We start from the raw sequence: 21,969 nt of genomic DNA, 5'->3' as shown, positions 1-21,969 counted from the left end.
CAAACTCCCAGCTGCCGCAGCGGAGTGGACTCCAGCTACATCAACATAGCAAAGATGCCTCTTCATGGAATACAAAACCACAGGAGCAAAGTGTCAAAACAGAGCAGCCAACACAGCCCCCGTGCTACTTCAGCAGGACTTTAGTTCAGGTAAGTGGTAATTCCCATGTATTCTCTTCAAAAAAGAGCAGAATTACACTTAGTTAACCACTTTTCATGGCAAGTAAACTGCCATTCACATTCTAAACAGACACCAACCTCTCTTCTGTCATGAAATCACCTTTATGAACACCTCCAAGAATGCCTTTTTTGTTTAGATGTTTTATTAAAAATTTACAGAAATGAACACACTCCAGCAATTGGGGTATGCAGGTGTCCTAGGTTAAAAAAAATATACAAAATCCCAAGCCCTCCTGGGCAGGGCAGCAGCAGGTTGAAGCGTGACCTCATTTCCTTTGAACAGTGGTGAAAGCTGGCATCTGAATGGGCTGGATGGAGTGGACCGGCTGAAAAACAGGCTTCTTCCGCATGTCGGAGAGTGTTTTCACAGAGGGGAGAAGCTGGTTTCTCTTGATGATCTGCAGGGCCAGCTGGGTGTTACCTACAAGACAACTTTTGATTAAAAAAAGTAGGAAAAAAGGGCCTTTTTACAACTCATCCTATCACTACATGGCCTTGTAAAAAGTCATTGTGAAACATTCTTCCTCTTATCAAACACTTGCCTTTCACTACATTTTTATTTTCAGAAGCGATGCCCCATTCTGTGGCCATTTATAGAACAAACAGATGTCTTCAGGTCTTTTTGGTTATGTACTTAGAAAAGTAGGTTTCCAAAATTCCAACTTAGAAACACCTTTATAAGCAAAGCTTTGTAGAGGTCTCAATTCTGAATGCAAATGAACGCAGGACAATGGAAGGAGAAGCACACTGAACATTTCTCAACACAAAGAATTAAGCCCTAAGGGACACAGGTCCACAACCATGAAGTTTCAACAGTGCAGCTGCACCAGTCCACTCACACAGCAGAATTTAAGTGCAATTTTTCCTCTTTGCCATTATGTAGAGTGGTTTTTTTACCATGCAAACACAGTAAACCTTCAACAGGAAGGATTTTGGAAGGCAGAGTTGTCAGTATTACAAGCTACATAGGCCTTGACATGGTTTCTCTGGGAAACTTGGACCGCAGTTGTCTTATAATGACAAGTCTTTTCAAGCATAAGTCTCATTGAGTGTTTTACTGAGCCTATCCAAGACCGCTGACTTCTGCACAAAGCATAGAAGATTTCAGCTCAGAAGATGAATATTTAGGACGTCTGGAATGTGTAAGCACAGGATGGCAAACAACAATGGAAATGAAGGTGCAGATACATGGATCTGCAGCAGTGTAAAAAGGAGACAGGGCCTGAAGGGCAGCATTCAAAATACTGGCACAACTCTACAAAGACTAGATGATGACCACACTCCTCCCCTTACATCCCAAGTCTGGGTTGGCAGAACATTTGAAAAGAATCAGGTTTTAAAATGGTTTTAAACTTAAGGGAGGGTAGATTTAAACTGGATATAAGGAAGAGGGTGGTGAAACACTGGAACAGGTTGCCCAGGGAGGTAACAGAGGCTCCATCCCCAGAAACATTCCAGATCAGGCTGGATATGTCTCTGAACAACCTGATTGAATTAAAGATGTCCCTGTTCCTGCAAGGGGGCTTGACTAGAGGACCTTTAAAGGTCCCTTCCAAACCAAAGCACTTTATGATTCTATGAATCTGTTCTAAAACTTTGCCTAGCTGTAAAATTCAAGGAAAAAATGTTAAAACATGTTAAAAAATACACAATCACATTCAACACTGCAGCCTACAGGGTAAAACAAGATTTTTATTGTTGGGGGAAGAGTTAATTTCCTTACCATTCTGTAATTCAAGATATACAGCCAGCAGAATAGCCTCTGGAGGGATCTCCTTGGGGTGGATCAGTGAGGCAGCCTTATTGAAAAAGAAGAAAGGGGTGGGGGGGAAAAAGTGCTTAAGAGAAACATCCAGCAACTCACAAACTGAGATAAGATTTTTTTTCGAAGTAATACACTCCCTCAGATTTATGCATGCAAGGAGAGACTGAAAGATTATCTACTTTGCAAGACCGCTTCACGCTAATTAGCAGCACCATCTGCTGTATGCTTGAGTCTGTAATTGTTGGGCAAATCTACTATGGTTTCCTGGTGAGAAGGTGAAGAAGGTGGAAACTCCACTGCTGTGAAGTTCAGAATACGAAGTCAACAAGTATTGTTCATTAGCTTTACATACACAAATATTTTTCAGCTATGAACTCAATGAATTTACTGTAGATGCAGAGATCTTCTATACTTCACATCTACAGATGGCGTTACCCTCCTTTGGGCTTCCCACATATGCTATGGAGCCCAAGCAGGGACACCTGCCCAATCCTAAGAAGTCTCAAGAAGGAAAAAAGGAGTAAGGCAACTGCCTTAAGCAGCTGAGAACGTCACAGAATTTGGACCTGTTCACCTACAAAATGCTATGAAGTGATTTGGAAGACTGCTGTTTCAGTTTGCAGATGAAGAGAACAATGCATTTGAGTGGTCTTCCTGGCAAACACGAATGGCTGCAAACAGACAACATCATCATAGAAAGAGATGAGTCCCAGCTGTAACACAGATCACTGACACAGGCCAAGTGGAGATGGAGTTTCTAAAGCAGTACTTGAGAATTCCTGGGACAGGAGGCAGGCAAGGAACATGCCTCCAGCAGAACTGCAGTTTGTTCTCACAGTCCCGAAATTAATAGCTTAGGTGGAGAGTTACTAACCAATTAAGAGAGAAGTAAACTCAAAGTTCTCAAGAGCTTTCTCCTCTGAAATCTAAGTTACTGCTAGGCTATTAAAAAAAAACAAACACAAACTTAGGAAAAGTAAAAAGGCTTCCAACTCATATTCCACTGTTTTGATCTAAAAAAAAAAAAAAATGCTGCCCATAGTGGTATTGAACTGCTTACACAAGTAAGAAATTTGGAATCTTTCATTTCATGTTACTAACAGAGATTGGTTCATAAAGACAGAAGGGAGCTGCCATCTCAGCGACTTCCACAAACAAACCTAGGCTATGAAATCACCAGGATTTGCTGTAATCTAAAGGGCACTCTGAAGGAAGGACATTTGTGTCTCAAGCTCTCTCAAGATCTGTTTTTCATACCTGATGAAGACACTTTCGAGCTTTGTCATATTCACTCCTTAAACAGTAAGCACTTCCAAGGTTAAATAACATCATTGTTCGTGCAGATGTGACCGAACTGGGGTAACACTGTGGCGTCTGCTTACCAGCTGCAATTAAAAAAAAAAAGAAATTCCTTTTTTTTTCCTTACACTTTTATTCCAAACTGGCCAAGTAAGTTCCTGTTCTCTGTTGAATACAGTGGCTGGTACTTACAAGATTCCATTGCCTCATTCTCTCCTTTGTCAGACCCTGCAATGAAAAGAAAACACAAAACCCATCATGTTTTTTGAGCTTTTTTTAAAAGCTTATTACAAAAATAATACAAAGATATAAATATGCTTCTTTCTTCACAGTCTGGCATTAAAGAGGGCAAACATACCAGTGTGCTCAAGATTTATGTCACTTAAGATTTCCCATCTTCAGTGTTTTGCATTTAGGTTTGCAGATGACTATGGTGAAGTTTAAACTGAAATAAGAGCTGCTGTAGACTTATAAATTCTATATATAGATGGGCTCTAAACTGTGTTTCTGTTACAGAATATACACTTCCAACTGGAAGATTAAGATACAGATTAACTAAGTTCTCCCCTCTCCTGTCTCTCACTAATTGCAATTAAATAGACTTCACTGGTACTTCAAAGCCTGCTTTAGAGACTAAAAAGGTGGAAGAGAAGGTATGAAGCCCAAACTTAACCATAACTGCACATTTCACAAAAGTAGCTTTCAAAAGTTACCTTAAAATAAGCCAGAATGCTACAATACACAGTTGTGTTTATATGTTACAGAATTAGCTACTTCAAAGGAACGACAAACCAAACAAAGACCAAAAGCCAGAAAACCAAAACCACAACACAAACAAACAAAAAATCAACCCCCAAACACCCTATGGTCTCAAAACAAGATGTCTTAATCATCACTATATTTGCATACAGAAAGTTACAGCAGGAAGGCTGCTGAAAGCATAACCAGTTCTAATGAAGTGTGGATTCATTAACCTTGATCCTGCTCATTCGAAGAGATCCCAAGGGAAACATCGGTGACATTCTCAGGGTTCAAGTGAGTGATGGCATCAGATATTCTGTCTAGAGAGATCAGAGCTTCTGCTGCATACAAATGCCCAAGAAACCTACAACAGCAAAAGTTAGGTACAGATGTCAGCCTAACAACTCCCACAATTTGTTACATAAGAAACCGAATGCAGTTTTTAACCCCAGCACATGGAAACTATTACTTGAAATATTTGCATGGAAGTTAGCTTGCTTATAAAGTAATGTCGTAATACCCAGTTCTGCCATTTGCTGCTTTTGGGCATTAATGTTGTGGGAAAAAATATCTACACCTGAGCAGTGACAATTCCTTCATGCACAAGAATTGTCATTCCAGAAAGACAGTAGCTTGGTATGGCTTTATCCCAGAGAATTAAATCGGGAATCCTTAAAAAACACCCCAGGATATGGACAGCTCTATAATTTGAGGTGTTAAGTGACTTTACATTCAATAAAAATCAAACTAATTCTGTAAGATGGCTGCATTTCTAAGGACAGCAACTATACAGGCCTGTCACGGGGCACAAACACCTTTCCAACAGCAGGTTTTGCAAAAGAATTAAGCAAGTCTGATGTTTGCCACTGCAGTTCCACTCCGCTAATCATCAGCTTTCCTTTTCAACTACAGAACAGAAGGAATCCTGTTGATTGACAGTATAGTTTGCAAACATTTAATCTGAAAGTTGAACAAAAAAGCTCACGCCTGTTCTATCTGGCTACACACACGTTTACATGGCTGCACACAGTAGAATTCATCACAATCAACTATACAGTCAGTTTGCATTATAAAACTTCAGGTAAAATACCAGTCCAGTCAATCATCCAGAATAACTTCTGCAATTTAGATCTGATGCAGCAAATGTAACTTTCTACATGTAACTTATTCACTTAACAGGAACAGTTCAATATTCCCCATCTGCACAAAAGCCTACTTTCCTGGGACCAGGTGTTCTGCCTTTGCAAAAAACTATGATCTGCATTACGTAATGGTAATGCTGCCCTCACTAAATTATGAGTTACCTTGCAAACTCCTCTAAAATCTTGCTTATATGACTATGCAAAAAGATGAGCTTCTGCAGTAGTTTCAAGCATGGGAGCCAAAGAATTTAATTGGCTTGGACTGCTTTCGAGTACACTGCTAGCATATAAAACAAGCACAAGTTAACTTGCTTTCTGCAAGTGCATCACCAGTTTTGAAAAATATCATTACTCCCAAAAAACCTCTGCTATATTTTATGTTGTCTATGACACAGGAAGTGAATGCACAAACCAGGTCAGAAAGATGGGGTGAAAGTTGCCTTTTTGAATTTTCAGAGATGTACAAGAGCTGGTGGCTAGAAACAGCATGAGCTTTGAATATCCTTCCAAAAAACCATAGTGTCAAATGAGAACTGAGTAAGAGAAACTGAAGAATGGAACTTATATAAGCAACAGTAGCAGGTGAAGTGACAGTCCTGCACACCCAAGGTCTGGTACCCTACTGACCGAGCAAACTTTCTCTCGGATGCTAAGTAAGCTTTCAGCAGCAGCACGCTGGCTTGAGCTGGTGTTGTCCACCCCCCCAGCTGCTCATTCCTGCCCCTTGTGCTACGCCAACACGAGCACGTGCAGCCCCACAGTGAATCAGGACAGAGACCTGACAGTCCTGCCACTGCATGGCACCCATAGCTGGGGATTAACAAACAGCAACAAAAGCAGCAATAGATTCTGAATTACATGGAATTCATACACAAACGAGGGGACTCATGTTCCTGTGTGTCAATGAACATTTAGTCAAGGCATCAACAAGAACAGGAGCGGGTCAAGCAACTCTTTGCATCAGATACAGAATTGGCAAGCAGCTACAGACATTGGAAGCTCCAATTCAGAACTCTCCAGCAAAAAGCAGGGCTAAGAAAGAAGAAATGACCACAACAGACTTACTTAAGAGACCCTGACAGCTTTGGCTGCTGAAGAAGTTTATCTGCGTGATTCAATGCCATAAGGTTATCACCCAAAGCCAGAGCCACGTATGCGCTACACGCAAGTATTGAGCACCTGGAGGGAAAAAAAGAAAAGAAAACAGAAAAAAAAAAAGGGGGGAAGCCAATATGTTAAACAGAGAATTCTATGATTCTAAACGCAGCTGTTAAATTTGTTTCTTATTAAGCGCTGAGGAAATAAATTTTCAATAATGTCTTTGCATCAAACTATGAACTAAAGGAGCTAGTGTTTTGTTACCTATGCCCTCAATTGCATTCTCCGAATTAGGAGATGATGTTCTACCAGTATACATCAAGGACCACCAGGATGTGCTCAGTAACGTTTTGCAACTTTAACCATATCTAACAGATTACAAAAGATGCAGCTCATTACATGCATCATTTCTCATGGACAGTCTCCCTTTCTCACCCTCTTTTCACTCTTTTTGCCTTGCACTCTCATTTGTACTTCCTCGCCCTCTTCTTCTGCTGCAGCAAAAGGTACCAGATTTGTAGATTTCTATAAGGTACAATCTACAAACACATAGTAGCAATCAATTAAGTTGCAACATATTTCACTCTTATATTGTACAATGTTTGCACACAGGGAGACAATAAACACTAGAGAATTTGGCATTTCCAGTTTTATGTTCAATTGAGAGCTACAATCTGCTGTCAAGACTCTGATTGACATGTGGCATTTTGTTGCTGTCACAGACTTTCTTATCTTTCCAAAACAGAAAAATCTCTGACAGTTCCTGTAATGTAATCTGAACTACTCACTTTATCCATCTTCTAACAATAACCCCATGTCAGGATGCCATCATTAGGCCAAGCAAGCTCACACTTTGTGGTAACTACCCTCCCCCCCCAAACACAGCACTTGGGGATATTTTCCACTTCATAAGACATCATTCAGCGTAGGCTGCCTTGTTCTCTAGGGGCAAGCCTCTGCCTGAGACACCTTGCTGTGAGCACGGACTCTATCGTCCTCCAGGGAGGAAGAGCAGATCCTCTCAGTGGGGTTTCACGATGACAGCGATGGGAGGAGAGCCTTCGACTCTCCCGCCAGTAGGTGGGCTATGACCGCACCAACCTTCCGGCAACTGTCAAGCCCACTTTTGGTCCAGCAGTAAGTCATGTAATTTGTGGCAGAACCTGGGGTGCCTTTATTCCCCTTTCCCAGGAGGCATGGTCCTTAATTATGCACAAGCAGGATAAGAAACTTCTTCAGTGTTTCTCCCTACCCCCCACTTCCTCTCCACCATGCCCAGATGTCACATCAAATCTGAACACATACAAAAGCTTGAGAGGGAGAGGAAAGCTTCCCCAGCTCAAGTCCCAAACCTAAAATATTTTTGAAAGGTTATGACTGGCGAGGGGGGAGGCATGTGGGGGGAAATCTCTGTAATAACAATCTGCTTCTAACTAGCCTCTTATTGTCTCTGCCTCAAGGAAGCATAGATTTTAAAGCAGCAGAGATGCTAAGCATCACCAGCAAAATACCCTTAGACACAAGTCAAGGCCTGCAGAGTTGGTTGCTACTGCCCTTTACGTCAATTCATGCCTTCAATTTCCCCACAACTTTTCTAAAGTCTATTTTTATTTCTGAAAGTGTGAATTCCAACACAAGACACGTTCCAATCACACGACAGGTAAGTCCAGCAAAACCGAAACCTGTTCCTCCTCTAAGGACTCATGACAGTTCAAGCCATGTAAGAGTTGGCAGAATTCTTCAGCAACAGCCACGTAAAGAGGAAAATACCCAGGTTTTCTTCCCTGCAGTACTGTTCTTGCACACATGGACCCATTGTTGAGCCGGCTAAACCAAACACTCAAGAGAGCTGACAGCTAACCGGAGCAGAAGAATTGCACCACAAGGGAAAAGACAAACTAGTTTTTCACCCCGGTCAGGATTCTGACAAAACTCCACAGGTCGCCTTTGAGCACGGCAGACTTCCAGCATCACTGAGCCTCTGCATGCCCTAAATAAAACTGCCTTTGCACTAGGAAAAAGAAAAATGTTTTTTTAAACTGCCAGATTATGTCAAACAGCCTCTTGTGTAGGTCTAGGCAACAAGATTTGTCAGCCCACACTGACTGCAGGTTTACAAAACCCAAACCCCACATCTGACTTGGTTTATTCTCAGGCCAAGGGTGAGGCAAAGTAAATCCCGTTGTTCAAAATTTACTACCAAGGCACCAAATATGGCATTTCTAAATCACTTAGAAAATACCACTAGTCTGAAATAATTTAAAATAGCTATCCAATATTGTGCTTAGAAGCCATGCACTTTTTATGTTTCAATGCAGACAGAAAAATCCAAAATATTAGAAATAAAGAATGTGGATCGTGCTGACTTAATGGGGAAATTCAGCACCGGTGAAGGGGAGATGAGGGAGAAATATGCAGTGGCTGACAGTGAGGGAGAAGAGTAGAACAGCTACTGGTGATAATCATTGTAAGCTTGTAGTGTCAAACAGACCACTGTGATCTTTAAGCAGACAAATGAGGTAATACTAGGTAGGTGTGGAGAAGAAAAGGTATACTGGTGGGCAATGGTAGTCTCCACAGTGTTACCTGTAAAGTATTAGCAATGTCAGTGATGCTCCTGTAAGTACTAGGATACACAAACTTCAGAATTACATAAGTAAATAAAGCATAATGATGGGGTGGAGAGGGCCAATGAAAGAGCCAAAAGAAAGCAAAAATAGTAAAATTTGATTTTGTGCCTTATAGTAAGGCTTTGCAGTTCAAAGCTCTTCAGGACTAAGCAGCTGATCAAACTATTCCCTTATCTTTAGCTGCTTTGAAGGGGGAAATAAACATTTTCACACAAAGTTATTCAGTCCAGGGAGAAAAAGGCTACAAGGTCTGGTGCCTTCCATCTCAATTTTTACAATAAAATCCACAACATTTTCTAAATACAGCACTGTGGCCAGCCAGAACTCCTTTACTCTTGGCATATTTTAACAGTGCTAGGTTGTTCTGGTGTGGTGAGACATACCACAGGCTGAGAGCAGAGCAAGGGAATCAGCTTCTTGCAGGGTGAGAAGGGGCAAGGAGGAGAATTGTTTAGAAGAAACTCATAAGAAAAATTTGAAGTTTCTACTTCTATGTGCAAATTCTTAGCAACATTTTATGTCCTCAGACTTCAGCTTGTTGCTTTTAAAACCTTGCAATTGAATTACTGCTTATTACAAGGACAGTCTGTTCGACTAATTCGTGCACAAGTACCAAACATTACATATGACAAACAAGCCTTTTCTAGATGGCATTTTTATTTTTTAAGAAATACTTAGGGGCTAAGTCAGTCATTTTAAACTCTTATTAGGATGTGCAACTGTACAAAATCATGTCAAAAAAAGCACTTTAGCTCCACATTTCAGTTCTAGAAGTAACAGATTTTTCCAATCCAGTGACTTAACAGGGAAAACTTGACTTGAATAGACAACTATTTCTATTCCTCAGGATAATCCTTGCTAACATTCAGCATTGTTTCTTACTTTTCCCTGACTAGATAAGAATTTAAATTTTCTCACTTAGGTCCTTAGTGAGCAAGACTACCAACATTTGAGTGTAACATATTCTGCTTTTCACAGCTATCTGCAGAAACCTAAAACAACTTTAGCAGAACCACTCTCTAGGGCTGCCTAGTCCTCTGCATTTAACCACCAAAGCAAACACTGCAAAAAAATAAATCAATGCTTTTTGTTTCCTTGTATGATGTTCTTTACCAGAAGCAGTGTAATCCTTGCTAAACTGATAAGTTTTTCCTGACATGTTGTCAGGTTTCATCAGTAGATAACAACAGCTGATGTGGAAAAAAGAAAAAAAAAAAAGACAGACTATGAATTAGAAAAAAAATGAATCAGTGTGTCACCACGCAATTTTGACATGTGGCAACCATGTTTTCAACAGTCAGGAGGAAGAAAAATCCCACAACCGACCCACATCACTGGTTTTAATCCACTGCTTTCTATTTCAAGTTGCGTACTCTGGTACCACTTCAGAAAAATCAAGGTCTCAATAATGTCTCCTCACAGATTCCTGCTAAATTACTTTTAAACGAATACAAGTAGTTTTGCTACACATACTGAAGCAAAGCAAAAGTTAAGCTGGTCATTATAAAACACAGGTTACCTGGGGTTAAGCTGGAACAGAGTGTTTAGCTAAGACTAAGTGGGAAATTACTGTATGCTTTGTCCATACTGGAAATTTAAAACAGATTTTTTTTTTTCTAAACAGGTGCAAGCTTAATATTAAGAGATATTTTCAACAGGCTGGCAGCCAACTGTAATAATTAACGTTGCCAGCAGATGATAACCTTGTTGGGGAAAAGTAAAGAAGTTCCAGATAACACGATACTTATTTAGATGTATGGGAGTTACTCTGTCTGGAGAGCACTCAGACTGTTGAACAAGAAGTTTAGAGATTTTTGAGAACATGAAAAAGTCTCTGGTCAAATTTTACCTTTGTTGCTCCATGATGAGGAAGTGAAATGCTTGGACAGAGACAATTTTTCTTTCTATTTTATGCAAATTGTGGATTTACTCCTGCTGATATTAGCATTGGTCTTATTTGAAAGCACATAGCTTCTTTCATCACTTTTTTTTTTTCCTTCCAACAAGCATATAGTGTTGTGGGAGTTGAATTCCCAAGTAGCCTTTATCGAGGCCTTAAAGGGAAAAGGTATCACACAGCAATTTCCACTCCTTCAATCAATCACAGCAGCCATTGTCAGGTTTTTAGCTTTGTTATTTATGGGACTTGATTTTTTCTTTTAGTTTTGTCCAATATATAATTCCAAGCATACAATTGTGGGATCAAACAGAGTGATCTACCTTCTGAATTGTAATTCTGGATGGTTTCTATTTGTTCAGATTCAAAGCCCAAAAGAAAGGAAGCACATGCATTTGAAAATCATTCTTAGATTAACAACTACAATTCAACATCGCTAGTGCCTTAAAAAAAAAAAAAAAAAGAATCATGAATTATCCCAGAATCGCAGCATAGTTTAAGAGGGGGCTCATTTAGTGGTGAATATTTTATATTATATACTTGCCTTAAATTTTCCAATTCCTGTTTCTTCAAAGGTGAAGAAGGTGGAGCTGCAATGAATTTATCCCCTTCGTGACTTTTATTGCTAGAATAAAATCAGTGCATTAATTATAATGAGCAACTGTTAATAATTAATTAAAAAATACTCAGTGTAATAAGCATTGATATTTATTCATTCCATTTTAAAGGACAGCAAAAAAATCTATAGCCTAAAAAGCAGGGAAATGAAGCTATGCAGAAATTGAGGCACATGCTCATATCCTAGCTATTCTGTTTGAGAAAGGGGACATTTTCTGGAAGGATTCGACTGATAAACTGAACAACCCATTCTCCACAGCCCTGAGCTATTTCTCAAGTTCAGTGTAGGACAATTTTAAACTGGAGAGATACAGAACTCACCGTATTTTCAAGCCCACTTCTTTTAGCCTGTACAAAAGTAGTAAACCTTCTCTCTCCCTAGACATTTTAAAAACTAACTATATAAATATTCTAGAAAGATTAACACAAAGTGCCACAGCTTCCTTTAGACTTAGAGCTGCCCTTTATTTTTATTATTTTTTCCAAAGTATCTTTTTTTCTTTTTAAATTAAGTTCCACTTTCTTAAAGTTACAATTAGCTTTTTTCGCAGGAGCAAGTATTCCCTCTGTTTAAAAAGTAAGCAACTTTGCTCTCCAATAAGCTGAAAGAACATCCTTCTAGAATAAGAACTGAAGAGAAGGCAAACAGCTGCACCTTGGCAGAGAGACACAGAAGTTTAGAAATAGATAAAAAAAAACAGAGGTGAAACTGAGTCTGTTCACTTAACAAGAAGTTTTTAATTGATGTAGTTTCATACCCGTTTCTTACAAAAAGGTAAGATAACTCCAACTTATATCTTCCAAACAGATAGCGACAGACTCGAAGGAAACTTGTACTCAATACTGTTGGAATATATACACTTCACGCCCTCGCCAAAAATCAGATTGAAAAAATACTCTTAACCACTGAAAGTATTCACTGTTTTCTTGTGAATAAGAGAAGAATCTGCCTCAGAATCAGCCTGCTCAATTAGCGGGATTTGCTTCAAAACCATCCTGTTCAATTAGCGTGATTTTCTTCAAATGCCTTATATGTTTTACTGTTCTCTTACAGAGGGTCCCTTGTCAGAAGGAACAAATCCTTAGAGAACCTTTCAGAATGTGACACATGAATTCAAGAACACACAAATTCTGCTTTGTTGCTGGATATTTTGAAATTGGCAACAACCACTGGGAGATATGAGGGGAGTCTTTTTTCAATTTTTTTTTTTTTAAGCTGAAGAAGCATCTGGTTTTGAAAGCAGAAGGTAATAAAGGATCTTCCCGTACAGGGCATGTTTTCCTTTCACTACTCCTACAAAAACAAACCAATCCTCCCTCCCCCTCAACAAAACAAAAAAGGATGTCTTGTCTGAGTAAGGGCCACCATTTTGTTTTCATCGCTGCCCCTCAGTGGGCCCCATAAGCTTAAAACTGAAGTCCCATTTAAACCATACGTGCTGGGGGAAGTCATTTCACAACCTTCAACCTCAGTATCAAAAAAAGAAAACACAAAAATCTCCCAAACTTTTAGTAATTTGGTCACTTGACAGGAAAGACTGTCACTGGGGGGGAAAAGGAGAGAACAGCCTTCAAATATTGTTGTAACAGTAGCAGCCACTGACTCCCTGCCCTAATCTACCCCCAGGCAACCACAGAATATACAGGGATGCACCTTGTGTCTAAGCAAGACAGTGTATGTGCAGTTAATCCTGACAAATGGATCCAATCTTTTGTGGAAAAAAACAATTGTGGTTTTTTTCATTACTCTAAGTAGCACAAGTCCAACACAGTCACTTTTTTTGGATTAGTGATTCTAATTCCTCTCAAAATGGTTATTAATGAAGGCACAGGCTATGGTCAAAGTTGCTCTTAAAAGGAAATTTGGAATGCATCAGGATCAATGCAAAAAGTTAAACCACATTCCTGCTATTTCATATTTAGCATACACTGTCTACAAGTTACTTTCTCTGAAGCTTTAAAAAAGAGAGAGATTTTTCTTAAACTCTTTCTTGTAAAATGCTATTTATTAAGCAATAGCTCCATGCTGTTTTCCTACTTATCTTCTAAATGTAGGTTTCCCATTTCTAGTCTAAAACGAATAACAAAGCATAGTAGGACTGAGGAATGTCAGATCTGATCAAGGGGAAATATTTACAACTGAATCACTAGACATTTCTATATTGAATCAAGTACATGGTGCACATGCACATACAAAGTCACTGTAAGATGTGAGACTTCACTTACAATTAGAGAAATACCAATATGCACTGTGGGAGGGTGTGGGAAAAACAGCATTTGCAGCACAGAAAATAGGGTGGCCAGTGAAAAAAATTAGACATTGGCTTTCTTTTATTAAGATTGTTAGGAATGGCAGGAATCAACTCAGTGTTTTATTCTTAACTTAGCGTACTGGCAATTAAAACAACAAGCAGCTAACCAATTTCTTTAATTTCTTTGGAAATTTCAACACTACTAAGCGCATTTACAAATATGTTATTTTTGATGCTGGCCACATAGGAAACGTAGCAGACAAACTGCCGGCAAAGAGTTACTTTGGACAAAGAGAAAGGTTTATATGCACTTCTGTTTACCTGCATGCTTCACTGCTTTCACTGTTTTCTGTATTTCCCCCCAGCTGATTACTAGTTTTAGATCCATTTTCCTGCTTTGGCTCCTGCTGATCTTCTGGCAGTAGCAGCAAAGCGTTTCTTAGACAAATCGCTGCAAATTCCATACTGGCTACAGGTATTGCAGAGGACTGCCCGTCACTTAAAGAGACACAGAAGTTAGCCAGTTAGTAGCAAGCCTACTAAATTAAAAAAATAAAAGCAGAGCTCCAGAAAAATATGAAAGCAGAGGAAAAATTATCCTAAAAAAGTTAAATAATGTTTTAATATTACAGATTTAATTTATGAAGACTTCCATATCGTGATATTCTTATACAGGAAAAGTACATCACGATGTCCAAATAGAGTGGGCAGATTCAACTACATAATTACAAGAAGTTCTCCTGTTTGATTTTTATTTCACTTCCTTAAGCTTTATGACAGGCCAACTAGATTCTTCCTGTATTTTTCTTAAGTGGATTACTGAAAGCAGTTTGATTTTTTTTTTCCCGAAGTAAGAGAAAGAAGACAGATTTAGAGAATAGGAAATATTTCAGAGGAATCAATTTTAATTTTTAATGGCCTTCTTAGTTACAAAGAATACAGTTAAGCCCTCTGCTGGCCATAACAGAGGAAGCATCCAAATGATGTTTAAGTGGGATTCAGCAAGCATTTTAGCATGCCCCTTTCATCATTACATTGATAATTCCAAAATGAACATGTATTCTATGAGTTTTAAAAACTCTTGGTAAACAGATATGTGACCTTAAAGCTACAATAAAATAAAGAGCCCATGGAAAACATACTTACTTATAAACAACATTCTGTATTGACTGAGATGCAAGGACTATCTTACGGTGGTAGCCTTGACCTACTATAGATTGCACAATTCCCTTTTTGCTAGGAAGACCTTTAGTCTCTTGTTCTGATGTCTAAAAGAAAAAAATAAAAAGGATTAAAATATCAAGGCTTTTGAATGAGGGCTGAATAGAACATGGGAAAGCAGGAAGAAGACTTTGAACCCTGCTAAAATGTAAAAATTAATACTTTATATGCATACAGTTTTAAATTTAAACTACCATGAAGTATCAGGCACCTTCTATTGTCTTTGTGTTGCAGAGGGATTTTACTGCACACAGAGTAACTACAGATTAGTTCTGACAGCTTGTCTGATAGCCTACTGACCTAGTTTCTTGCTCTTGCCTGTTTTGAAAGCAAAAGAACAATGAACCCCGTAGTATTAAAAGAGCTGCCAGGATATCTAAAAAGAAATCATACGATCAGTTAAATACCATTCAGAATTGGCACTGTAACACCTGCCATCTTCTCTCCCTGCTGAAAAAGCTGCTCTCAAACCACTCCATGGGGAGCATGAAGTTGAACTACAGCATATGCAAAGTTAAATTAAATTAACTCATTTAACAGATTTTTGAGTACGCAGACATTCTCGGGGTCAAACGAACTTAGAGCACCCTAACTATCAGCCCCAAGAATTACCTTTACACCGTATTTACTGGTATTTGTTTGTTCTGCCACGAGCCTTCTTAACTTTTTGGTAAGCCAAGTTAGCGATGAAGAGTCACAGTTTTAAGGAAAAAGTTACCCTAGATTTTAAATAGCTATCACTTTTTAGAAAATTTATCAGAATCTATTGTGAATATGAATATTGACGTTATAATGGCATTTACTATCACAATACATACGATGAATTTATACCTTAATTTTTTTCTCTTAAGATTACAGATTCAGGTAACAGCAACCTGGTTTTGTGACCTGAATTCAAGCTCTCTGGTATACAACACAACATCACAATTGTAGGAAGAGGGAAGCTATGCTTCAGGAGCCTGTAATGATCTACTGCTTTGGCTAGCCTGTAATAAATGAAGTGCCCCATGAGGGTCTCTTTCCCTTTTCCAGACAGCTAAACACTGTCCTTTTAAGCAGAATTCTAGTTATCTAAGTTGTGTCTGCGCATCAAGCCTCAAAGTGAGTATCAAACCTCCAAAAACAGCTACAAAAATTTTCCTTCCTTGGATACTACAAATGGTCACCAACTCCAATCTCACCTTGTTATTTCTGCAATCCAGGAAGAGAAATCCTTGGAATTATAGAACTTAGTACGGAGAAAAGATCTTGAGCAAGTCAGTTTTTCCATTCACACAGAAAAAGATATTATTACTTGTAGGGTTGTTTTGTTATTGTCATCATTTGTTTTCAATATATACCATACATGGTTTTATACAGCATTTATCTATCTATAAATACAGATAAGCCCCAAGATTTTGCAACCAATATGAAATTATAGTGAGGAAAGCTGAGGCATCGTAACATATCCATAAATAGTCAAACTTATAAAGCTAGTTAGCTACATTTAAGTAGAGAGCATTCACTACAGAAAGAACACATTGCTTCCTGTTATAAAGAGGTGCCCCATTAGAGAATAATACAAGTTTATAACAATATTATGTTTATTTCTAAAACTATTTCAAGACAAAGTAAGGTAAACCAACAGAAGACTCTGAGAAACCTCATGTGCTTCAAACCACTTCAGAATTACCCATTCAGATTATGAATTGGAATGCAAAAGCAGTGTGATGGTAAATTGCCAACACAAAATCATGCTTAATCAGTCTCACCAGCAAAAAACTTGTAATTTCATAGAAAAACAGCTTTAAACAGCCACTTATGTGATTCTATTTCATCTCACGCCAATACTTTGAATAGCCTACTCAAATTCTTCTGATCTTAGAGAAGTCAATTAAACACTGCGTCTCAAAATACTGGTTTTATGGTGTTTTTTTCTCCACTTGCTGCAGCTTCAGATTAAACACAAACACGCATACACACAAAAATAATTAATCTGGACTTACACAATGGTGTTGCAACATTAGGCCTTTAAAGAACATAGTTCAAGTCTGTGCATTACTTCTTCCCTTCAGTGATCACATGTATTTCATAACAATAACCAAAATAAGGAATCTGTAAATCTACTCACCCCTTTGTTTGCAGCAATACAGCATTCTGCTATTCTCAGCCAAAGACGAGGGTTTGAGTGATAAACCTGGACTGCCTCAATCAGGCATTCAAAGGCAGCTAAGGGTCTCCCAATGTGCAAGAGCTGAATTCCACAGTTGTAGAGCAACTCATATCGTTTGTTAGTTAGTAGTGTACACATGGGTCTCCCTGAAAATTTTTTACCTGCAGAAGAGGATTACGTCATATGGGATGTGCAACTCAGGAGAGCAGAAAATATAACTGTGGGAGAAGGGAAGCTGTGTGAAACACCGAAAAACTACCAAACCCCACTTTCATCACAGTAATTCCCTGTCTTCCCTCTGTAAATAATTTTTTTCTATGTCAAAGCTGGTATCAAAGACAAATTAATTGTCTTCTCAGTAAAGGTTGAAGCACATTAAATGCTTACCATGCATGTTCCTTGTCACTCGAGCTACTTGTTATATAACTATACTGAATTCCAGATTTGTGAGAAATCACAACTTTGTTACTCATATAAATTACAGAAGAATACTTTGCTGTTAACAAGCATAAAACACTTTGTCTTCACACCGGTACCTAAGACTGCACTTCACTACAGGGCCAGGGGAGAATAGGGAAGACAGTAAAATGCATAATAGTAACTGTTCTGAAGATTTTAAAGAAATGATTTTTAAAAAAAATAAGAAACAAAAAATTATCACTTCATCATGAAATCATTTAATTGGAAGAGAAAAAAAACCTTAAGTATTAATAATCAAAACAAGAGAACTTACTATGTTTATCTTCTTGCCTTTTGTATATTTACAACAGAAGTTTATAGATAAAATCAACCATAAAACTAAATTATAGATGAATGTTTCTCATACAAGTCTGGGAATTGTTCAGTGAGAAAGTTTGGGATATACACCATCTTCCAAATGATTACTTAATGGTATTGTACTGCACATTTTCTATATCTCCCAAGCAGAAATAAAACCAACCAACCAACCACCCCTGTTAATCCTTCAAGTCCTGACGATTCTACCTACCATCAGCAGGACCATAACATCTCTAATGATGCATAATAGGTCACAGAAACTTTATTTTGTTTTATCTCCCTGACTGATAGTCAAACTATAAACAAGGAAAAAGCAATTGCCCCAGGCCAACAGCAAAGAAAACAGTAAAAAAAACAACATATTTCATCACTATCTCTGCTTCTATCTCCTATTTTCTTGATTCACCAACCCCTCTTCCACCAACTATATTCAGTTCTTAAAAGTCTTACCTGGATCTGAGCTTCCCGTTCCTAGCTGTGCACATGCATTATCATTTTCTTGCAAGGCTTTTTTAAAGTAAAAAATTCCTAAATTGTGCTTTCCCATTGCAAAGTGGATGCAGCCAAGATTGTTCCAGAACATACACCTTAAGCATTCACCTGAGAGAACAGCAAAAGACTGGTTTTGTAAACTGAGAAGTGTGACTGAGCCCATAAAATGCCCCCAACTACTCTCTCATGGGTCAGCATATAGAATATGATGGTAGTTCATTAAACACGTTCTTCAGAAAGATGTTCATGGATTTTGCAGTTACCTCCTTGCCTCACAAGCATTTTAACAACCTACATTTCCGTACACCATCCTGGTTCTCTTAGGCAGTTGACCTGAAGTGACCTATATATAAGCAGCCATGGATTTCCAGATCTTATGCACCACGTTCTAAGAGAGACAGGTATAAAGGCAAATTGATAGATTGCAAGCTGAAGTAAGTTCACATGGAGGTTTTTGTAGCATTTAGCATACAGCCTCTTGCCCAGAAAAGTCACATCCCATGAGGTGTTTAAGGCCAGGCTGAATGGAGCTTTGAACAACCTGGTCTAGTGGAAGGTGTCCCTGCACACAGCAAGGGGCGGGGATGGGAACTGGATGATCCTTAAAGTCCCTTCCAACCCAAATCATTCTATGATTCTATCAAATTCTCAAGTTATATGTTACCTGCCTGAGAAACAAATATCTACCTAACCATACGAGCAGAAAATGCACTCTCCTTCCTAAATACATCATATTCAGGTAACACTGTAAGAGGCTCCTAAATAATAAAGGCCAGAAAATTAAGCATTTTACCTATGTCCTGGTAACTGAAACTTTTTACCATTGATAAAAAACCAACCCAATGTAAAAATTCAAAAAACCAAGAAACAAACCATTAACAAATTAACTAGACATTATTTTAATTGTAACCTAGGAAGACTGTTAATTGAACATTCTACTGTGCAAAAATGTTATATGAAACTAGAACATTCCAGAAAGTGTTAAGGTATAAAAAGAACATAGAAACTCCAGAAAGATAAGTCACATTAAATTCTAAATATGCCAGACTGGGCATTATGGCAAACATTTTTAGTGTTTTCATGAAATTTATGTGTAAATACAAAAGCTAACAAAATTTACTCAGCTTTGTGATTTCCAGCACCAACTTTGTGACTTCTGTCACCTAATTGCAATCTACACAGCAATATCTACTAAAAGATCACGCATCACAAGAAATTGAGAGTTTCATCACAAACCCAGCACTGAACAAAGTAGTAAAGAAACTGAGTAGTTTTACAGTGCTAATTGTAGCTTTCTACTGACACAAGTCACAGCTTTCTCTCCAGATTTTTCAGTTGATATATTAAATAGTCAACTAAAATCTCAAATATATTTAATACCATACACAGTGACTGTATGTATGTATATATACACATTGTATATATTTATATATACACTTTCTAGATATATAAGTAACTTAAAATGTCATGCAACAGAAGTAAAATTTTGAAGTTCATTAAACATTTGCATTTCCCCCACAATAATCACTAGAATTGCTATAGTCACCTCTCAGTACAATCTGAAATCTTATTTTTAGATGTAGAATGTTGCCTTTTGTTTCATGTCTTGATTTAGAGGTCCACATATAAGCCTTGTAAATGCTACATTTACACCTTCACTAATCCATTTCCTCAGACAACCACTACACTGTCTATGAGAATGTTCAATGAAAAACACAATAGTGTTACATGAAGGAGCACAACAAGAAAGATGAAAACATATCCAGAAAATAAACCCATGACATTCAGGGCCTACTCCCTGAAGTAATCATTAACATGCTTAGAATTAATATCAATGAGTAGTTCGATTATACTACACATTTATGTACTTGCAGGATGAAGGTTTTCTATTTTACCTGTTTTCATGAAGCCTGGATGTTCAGCAATGTTGGCACTGTTTAGAAGTTTCACCGCCTTACGATAATTGCCCCTCAAATATTCAAAATTGCTTTTAAGAAAGAGAGAAGGAGCTGACTGTGAAGGAGAAACCAACAATTAATTATCTCATTTTATAATTTCTACTGCTAGCATTAAATCACTCCACAAACACCTTGCCTCTGCCTCCATTTGAAAAATTCATGGGCTTAGGCTTTAATACTTTCATTAAGTACCATTTCCTTGTTGAGCACAATTAACACTCAATTCCTCTGAACTACAAATCTATGCACACCCTTTGTTACTACTCTAACACAACATTATTCAAGAGAACTCTCTCATGGCAATGATTAAACGCAGAGGACTTCCTTTTTGTTTAAGAGGATCTTTCTCCAATCCATCTCCTAGTACATTCCCCTCCTTGCAGAGTTCAATGAACTTCCTCCTGGGCTGTGATCTTCCTGGTCAGCCAACAGGGATCTCATAATCCAGAAGGATTTCTGTTGAACTAGCAGCCGTTGAGACTGGCAACAAAAAGTAAAGCACTCTCCTGCTATTCCTTGCTCCTCAGTTAATGTAGAATTTATCTGGTATGGTGGACATAATTCTGAGTTGAGAATTACATGAAAAATAAACTGCTTTTCAGCAAGCCTACAAAAAAATTCAGTAAAAAAACCCACAGCCAAACCTGCATAACCCAGTATTAATCTTCTATGAACTGGTTTAGACCACCAATGATGTCAGAAGTTTGGATATCTGCAACATTTATAGTAAACTGAAGTTTGCTTTGCGCTGCTTATATTATAAAGCAATCTGAACCTGTTTATTATATAGTGTTTCACTGTTATTTTGGTATCATTAACAATCAAGTGCATTTATTCTGAGCAACTGAAAGCAGCACAAATAATAAAATTTACCATGATTACATTTGCAGAAAAGAGGTTACAAACCCCACTGACAACCCAAAGCATTATTTCAGACATGCATCCCCAACAGACCTTTTTGTAAAGTTAGCAAATTCAGTTTTAAGATGCACAACAGATCTAGATCAGAAAAAAACAATAGTATTAAGAAGACTTACATTCCCAGCTGTATTCATAACAGACTTGATCTCTCTTTTGCATGCTTTTAGTGACTTCATCTGGATATAGGCTCTCACTTTATACTGTTAAAAAATTAGATTTTTACAACAATAACACATGCAGGTTTGCAAGATCAACCATATCTAGAGAGTTATAACAATCTTTTATATACATCTTAAAAATACGTAGTAAAAAGCCTTCCCAAAAAAAGAAATTCTATTCAGACTTTCAACAACAAATTCATAGGCTTCATATCTACACTAAGCAGATGCACATTTTGTTCAACAGTCAACACATTCCCTATGTTCAAACACAGATACTAGCACTTACAATGACAAACTAAGTAAAATAATCTAACCCCTTAATCACAGACATTTACCTACTAACTGAAAACATCAGTAAGTGAATGCTGATATAGAGAAGTATTTTGTTACTTCACATGTTTTTCCACTTAACAGTACAGAAAAATAAAACCTCAGATGATTTAGACTGTTGTAGGTCTAAAAAATGCAAAGTCAGTGCAGCTCACTGCAATGAAAAAAAACCATGATAAACTGCAGGGATTGAAATTAGGGTTTTTTTTGGTGTTAAGTCAGTTTTTCCTGTGCATGGATCTTACAAAAAAGAAAGTTAAATTCATTCATTTGTTTTACAATGTGAAATTCAAGAACACAGCATCACAATTCCCGCTGAACCAGATTTGAAGTAGA

At 37.9% G+C, this 21,969-nt stretch overlaps 1 protein-coding gene across 3 annotated transcripts in view; it reads right to left on the bottom strand.

Annotated features, from left to right (window-relative positions):
* Positions 1-308: 308 nt before the first annotated feature.
* Positions 309-21,969, bottom strand: part of CNOT10 (CCR4-NOT transcription complex subunit 10) — a 34,659-nt gene continuing 12,998 nt past the window's right edge. Inside the window, exons 7-19 of one of the 3 annotated variants that reach the window (XM_069860085.1) lie at positions 21,259-21,342; positions 20,159-20,276; positions 18,222-18,371; positions 16,953-17,155; positions 14,768-14,889; positions 13,943-14,119; positions 11,296-11,376; positions 6,192-6,305; positions 4,218-4,348; positions 3,436-3,471; positions 3,202-3,329; positions 1,903-1,978; positions 309-600 (exon numbers count right to left, since the gene is read on the bottom strand). In XM_069860085.1, coding sequence (XP_069716186.1) covers positions 446-600; positions 1,903-1,978; positions 3,202-3,329; positions 3,436-3,471; positions 4,218-4,348; positions 6,192-6,305; positions 11,296-11,376; positions 13,943-14,119; positions 14,768-14,889; positions 16,953-17,155; positions 18,222-18,371; positions 20,159-20,276; positions 21,259-21,342 — 1,575 coding nt within the window. In that variant the 3' untranslated portion in view covers positions 309-445. The remainder of the gene's footprint in view (positions 601-1,902; positions 1,979-3,201; positions 3,330-3,435; positions 3,472-4,217; positions 4,349-6,191; positions 6,306-11,295; positions 11,377-13,942; positions 14,120-14,767; positions 14,890-16,952; positions 17,156-18,221; positions 18,372-20,158; positions 20,277-21,258; positions 21,343-21,969) is intronic. The other 2 variants (XM_069860088.1, XM_069860086.1) reach the window with 2 other exon arrangements.

Source organism: Phaenicophaeus curvirostris, chromosome 6 (genome assembly GCF_032191515.1).
Source record: "Phaenicophaeus curvirostris isolate KB17595 chromosome 6, BPBGC_Pcur_1.0, whole genome shotgun sequence".
Classification (NCBI taxonomy): domain Eukaryota; kingdom Metazoa; phylum Chordata; class Aves; order Cuculiformes; family Cuculidae; genus Phaenicophaeus; species Phaenicophaeus curvirostris.
This window is presented reverse-complemented; position numbering and strand designations above follow the sequence as displayed.